This window comes from Amphiura filiformis, chromosome 13, assembly GCF_039555335.1.
Source record: "Amphiura filiformis chromosome 13, Afil_fr2py, whole genome shotgun sequence".
In the NCBI taxonomy this organism is placed as follows: Eukaryota; Metazoa; Echinodermata; class Ophiuroidea; order Amphilepidida; family Amphiuridae; genus Amphiura; species Amphiura filiformis.
In genome coordinates this window covers 44,076,901-44,083,277 of record NC_092640.1, presented here as the reverse complement: position 1 = coordinate 44,083,277, position 6,377 = coordinate 44,076,901, and the positions used below count along the sequence as shown (strand labels likewise).

At 36.1% G+C, this 6,377-nt stretch overlaps 1 protein-coding gene across 1 annotated transcript; it reads right to left on the bottom strand.

The window, feature by feature from the left end:
• On the bottom strand, positions 1–6,162 carry LOC140167295 (histamine N-methyltransferase-like). The gene is made up of 3 exons (XM_072190625.1): positions 5,941–6,162; positions 1,174–1,500; positions 1–815 (listed from the first exon to the last, which is right to left on the bottom strand). The coding sequence occupies exons 1-3, from the start codon at positions 6,146–6,148 to the stop codon at positions 412–414; spliced, it is 939 nt and encodes a 312-aa protein (XP_072046726.1). The 5' UTR covers positions 6,149–6,162; the 3' UTR covers positions 1–411.
• Between the last annotated feature and the right edge of the window lie 215 nt (positions 6,163–6,377).

Below are 6,377 nucleotides of genomic sequence, written 5' to 3'. Positions count from 1 at the left end.
GTATGGAGAGGATTAGCGCCATTAAACGCCATTAAAACGCCATCAGTATTAGGGCGTAGTTCAGTGAACTCACCGGATTGCTATTCCAAGTACTTTGATAATACAGATAATATGTATTAATGGGTCGAGGCGATTGCATTGAAAAACCTAATAAATTATTCATAACAGTTACGTAATCAATCGATAGTGCGGACACTTTTTATTTGCAAACCACCAAAATTCGTGATCTTTTAGCGTTGGAAAAGAAACCACGTGAATAGAGTGCCCTCTCAAGAATATCAACTCTCTGCCAATACCTTGGTACGAGTGAATTGCATTATGGGCAGGCAAACAACAACATGTGCCGTAATTCCCATTGTTGTGCATGTGCCGTGCCGCAGTGTCCATTCGTTGAACGGAAAACTGCGTGTTTTATTTTGTGATCAGAAGAATATCATTAACAGTATCAAAATAGCAAAGTTCATCATCATTATGATGACTTTTTCTGACACTCATATGATCTTTAACAAAGTCCAACACTTGGTTGTAGACAGTAGTCGACACTGATGCTTTGAAATCAATGGTTTGGGTAAGAATATCAAGCAGTAGATTCCTTTTTGCTGCGTCGATTCCAGTGAAACATGCCGTTATATTCAAGAATTCTCTCAACTCTGATTGAGTGTAGGCAATCTGGTGTTTGTCAAGGATAGATTTTACGTCTGTAGAGTTGATTAGCCGGTTTGATTTGGTCATTGATGGATCACTGGGTGCTGAATTCTGCTCCTGTGTTGCGAGATTTGGAAAGGTATGCAGTAGTTTCCCGATGCCTGTGTGATCTGCATGAATGAAATGAATAGCCTACATGTTATTGTCAGAAGAAAACCTATTTTACAAATATTTTTATTTAAGAAAAGCAGATAATAAAACAATACATCATTTAAAATGCCCAATTGAATATTCAATCAAAAATATTGAATTTTCAATCTTTTGCTGTCCCGAATTAGGGTCAAATCGTTAACGACTGTTTATTCAATTTTCAAACCTTTTTTTTTTCAATCAAAATATGTGATTCTTAATCGTTTAGCGATTAAAGTTATAGGCAAATCTTTTTCGATTGAATTTTCAGTAGAAAGGATTGATTTTCATTGTTTTTCAATATTTCGCATATTTTGACCAAAATTTAATATATCCTACCTGTCAGTAGTAACATGAGTATCACTCCTCCTGGTACTAGTATGTCATATAATTCCTTAATTGTTTCCTCTAAATCAGAGTCCCCTACATAATAAATGGAATGAACCATGCTAATGAAGTGATACTTCTTCTTGACTCCATGCAATATAACATAGTCTTGGTAGGTTTGGTTGTGCCACTCAAATTCAATTCCTGTCAAATCGCTGCTTTTCTGACGTACGGTTTCTTGATATTGAAGGAACATTTGTTTGTTTGGTTCAATGACCGTTGTAGATAATTTGGAGAATTTGGTTTTCAATTTTTCCAGCTGCAAAATTTCTTGTTGACCTGTGGGAAAGCAACATGAAAATAAAAAAATAACAACATTCTTCAAAGAAAGGTTTAAAACAAACAAAATTCTGTGCAATAAATATGTACTCTCGCATTTAAATGTCTCAGAAAATGTTAAATTGTAATGATACTACAAATGGAAAACGTATCAAATCTAACTGTCACTAAAATATAAACCCTTAAACATTGTTATTTATTTATTTATTTTTAATCATATTTATCCAGGGTAGCCCAATTCAGCCGATAGCTGGTCTTACATGGGGCCCTGCAATACATTTACATAACATTAAAAGGCAACAATTTTAACATGCAATTTATATAAAATATACAACTATTAGATACAAAATTAAAATACAGAAATATATACAATTTTCAAGGTAGAATAGAAATACATCATTAACAAGTATATGCTCAATTTTGTTTTTAAGACTTGAAACTTTGCTTGAAAGTCTGCACATTTATAGAACTTCTTACATCATTACTCAGTTTATTCCAAACCTCAACCCCACTGTATGAAAAAGATGATTTAAAGTACCCAGTGTCATAACCATTTGTGCAAGGCGGTAGAGCCAATAAATTGGACGCAGCTTGTCTGGTGTTCACATTATGTTTTTCATGTACATAAGAAAACCTGTTGATAAGGTACTGTGGTGATATATCGTTAAGACATTTAAACATTAACAGTGATTTGAAATACATTGCACGATTTGGAAGTGATTCCCATCCTAATATAGGAAACATTATATCAGAAGACGTAAGGTAGTTTGCACGCAATATTATTCTAGCACATCGCTTTTGTAAAACACATAATTTACGTACATCTTCATTGAAGCGACCAAACCAAACTACACTGCAATAGTCGAACTGCGGTTGGATAAGAGCCTTATATAAAACATTAAGAGTGCGAACGTCAAGAAATGTTTTAGACGTCTCAAGAGTCCTATTTTACAAAATAATTTCTGTATGACTGAATTAACATGATCGTGCCAAAGTAATTTAGAATCTATCTTTACACCAAGACATTTGGCACTATGAACTCTTACAAGTTGACAATCATCAATGGAAACTGAAAAAGCAGAGCATTTATCATTACGTAACTTAGGCTCACTACCAATGAGCATAACATTTGTCTTATCAGTATTAAGAAACAATTTGTTTACATTTAACCATGCCTTAATTGCAGAAAGATCGTCAGTGAGCTTTTTAGAAATAATATCAGTATCAGTACCACTGACAGACAGAGTGGTATCGTCTGCGTACATAGATATTTTCCCATGTGATATTACATTTGGCATATCATTGATAAAAATCAAAAATAATAATGGGCCCAATATACTGCCCTGCGGAACACCAACTTTTATTTCAAGAGAATCAGAGACAATACCCTTAAAAGTAACTCTTTGCTTTCTACAAGATAAATACGATGCAAACCATTTAACTGTATCTTCAGATGCCCCAATATAATGGAGCTTTCTAAGCAAAATATCATGATTTACGGTGTCGAATGCTTTCCTAAGGTCGATAAAGGCAACACCAGTCAATTCACCGCTGTTGATGCTCGTCAGCCAATCGTCAACCATGTCAACAAGAGCAGTCTCGGTAGAATGACCAGGACGAAAACCTGAATGATGAACATTTAAGATACCATTTCGATTTAAAAAAGAGTAAACATGATTATGCATAGCCCTTTCAATGATCTTACTTATTACAGGTAGGATGGAAATTGGCCTGTAATTATTAGTGTTATCAAGATCACCTCCTTTATGCAAAGGGATCACTTTGGCTTCTTTCCACAAAGTAGGAAATATCCCCTTTGACAAAGAAAGATTCATTATATAAGTTAAACTTTTAACAATGACTGGACGAGCCAGTTTCAGGATCTTGCAACTGACATCATCCAGACCTACCGCCTTTTTAATGCTCATGGAGCGAATTTCTTTGTCAACAAAATCATATGGAATACATGGTATATTAAGAACAGGTTTATCATTAAGATCTTCACATGTATGTAACACATTAACATCATCAATATTATTGACATTGTTTACATTTCTTTCATCACTTTCATTAAGTAGATTTGTTGCAACACTTGCAAAATGGCTGTTGAACACATTTAATATATCAATGTCAGATGTAACTACATTATCTCCAAACCCAACAGCTGATGGAGATGGAGATGGGGGAAACTTTGGATGGAATAACTTTTTTAAGTGTTTGCCAGAGCTTACCAGAATCATTACAACTCTCATCTATTAGAACCTTATAATAATTACATTTAGCTGATCTTATCATACTAGTAACTTGATTACGAACAAGTTTATAGGCTTTCCAATCATTTACACTATTAGAACGAGTTGCAATACGATGGAGGCTATCCCTATGATGAATACACTGCTTTATTTCTCTACCTAACCAAGGCGATGGAGTTGATTTAACACGCTTGGTCTTTTTAGGTAAATGACAGTTTACAACATCAAATAACATCGAATTCCACATATTTACAGCATATGATCAACATTGTCAATTTTAATCAATAATAGTCATAATTGCAAATTTATTACCACGTTATAATATTAATCCAATAAGTGGTCGAATTGTCGCTACGGTCGACTAATCCAATCGATAATGACGCTATTGACATGTACGGACGGAGCTCCACTGACCGAGTTTTGGGGTATTTTTCACTGGTTTGCTGTCATTTACTCATCAAGGCGGTCCCCGTTATTATAAGGACTATGCTAATGATTTAAAGATTGACATGTAGAGAATAAACCATACTTGATTGACAGAAAGTACTAAATTTGTACCTATTACGGTTTTGTGACATCCGTGTTCCAAATGCGACCAAGCCAGGACGGCCCGGTGAAGTATAATGTGCATTGGAATAACACGGGAGTTTGGATATAGATGGTAGATTTCTTTCTCATACACAGAAAATTCAGATATTTTGAAAATAATAAGTAATTAAAACATTCAACAAGTACTAAAATCATTGCTTTTATACTTTTTGATATATGACGCTAACTATAGTTCATCTCCTATATCTACAACACAGCGCTACCAGTAGGGGTCAATTGCCTATTGTGAGTGCCCTTGTGTTGTGTGCATACAATTAGGGTGGGGCGAAAAACACCTTTTTTCTCGGATCGACTTGGAACTCTCGGAGAATTTTACTAGGGTACATACCACTATTGTGCTAAAATATCAGTAAGATCGGAGCATGTTTCGCCCAGGAAAGTAGATTTTCACAAAATCCCTTCTTATTCGCCATTTCTTACTGTATAACTCTATATAGAGAAATCAGTAGAAACAACCTGGGAAAAGTAGGCATTGAGATGACATCATAGCCAGTATTAAACAAGTAGTTTGTTTAGACCCTCCAGAACATCACCAAATAGCAAGCAGTCTCCAATTGGTTACAATTATTTTAGTTGCTAAATTAATGGGTAGGGGTAGCATTATGGAGCATTTCCCCAGTTCTACTGAGTCAAATTTCCAATTTTGGTCTTGTTGGGTAGATATACAAACAATACATGAGATATGAATTTAGAGCAGCTCTGACATGACCAGGGGTTAAAGGGTCATGTGACGCCTGATTTGTAGTAATTTTCAAGGCTGTGTGACCTTTTGACCTCTGGTCAAAACATGGATAACCGAAAATCATATAGCATTTATTTTTGGCAATGCTGCAGTTCATATCTGTGCAACAATACTGCATTTGGGAAATTTGACTGAGTAGAACTGGGGAAATTCTCCATAATGCTACCCCTACCCTTAATATAGCAACTCAAATATCATTAATATTTGACTTGCATGCGTGTCTTTAGCAAAAATAATGGTAACCAATTGGAGACGGCTTGCTATTTGGCGATGTTCTAGAGGGTCCAAACAAACTACCCAAAGTGTTTAATATTGGTTAGGATGGCATCTGAATGCCTACTTATCCCAGATTGTTTCTACTGATTTCTCTATATAGAGTTATACAGTAAGAAATAGCAAAAAAAGTAGGGATTTTGTGAAAATCTGCTGCCTGGGCGAAACATGCTCCGATATTACTGATATTTCAGCACAATACTAGTACGTACCCCAGTAAAATTCTCCAAGAGTTCCAAGTCGATCCGAGAAAAAAAGTGTTTTTTGGCCCACCCTAGCATACATGTAGGCAACAATAACTGCATGATGTACAATGCGTGAGAATTGACAAATTTTACAGCTATTGGCGTGATTTACTACCTTGAAGTGAGATTATGCTACCTTGGCGTGAGACCGTGAGAAAGTGTCTGAATGCGTGAGACTCGCACCCAATGCGTGAGAGTTGACAGCCCTAATCACCACACAGTCTAAAGGCCCTATAGTAGGGCTACCACTGGGGTTCGCATAAATATAGGCCTACTGCACAGCCCCTAAGCATGTAAAGGAGATGATTTCAGGAACTACCTTCTGCACTGCCAATGCCCAGTACACGGAGTGGTTGATCTACACCAATATTATCACCACCAAGCCCATCATACAAAATCTTCACAACCTTTGATTCAAAATCATCCTCTATCCACTCTCCAACATGTTCCTGCACATCTGAATTCTCCAAATACACATTATAACCCTCCCACCAACGGTCCTTGTTGCAAGATATTGGTAACGACATTTTTCTCTGTAACTGTGCATGTCCATGTCCATCGAATGACATGAATAGCAATGTGCTATCAAAGGGGCATGGCCCGATTTAACTATATAAAGGTTTTTTCCTTGATAGAATGATCTTTACCACCAATCCCATCTGTGAAGTTTCACGCCGATGTTTCAATTCATTTTGACATGAGAGCTAAAACTGTAATTTTCTAGCCCCATAGGAACATTTATACCACTTCCGGTAA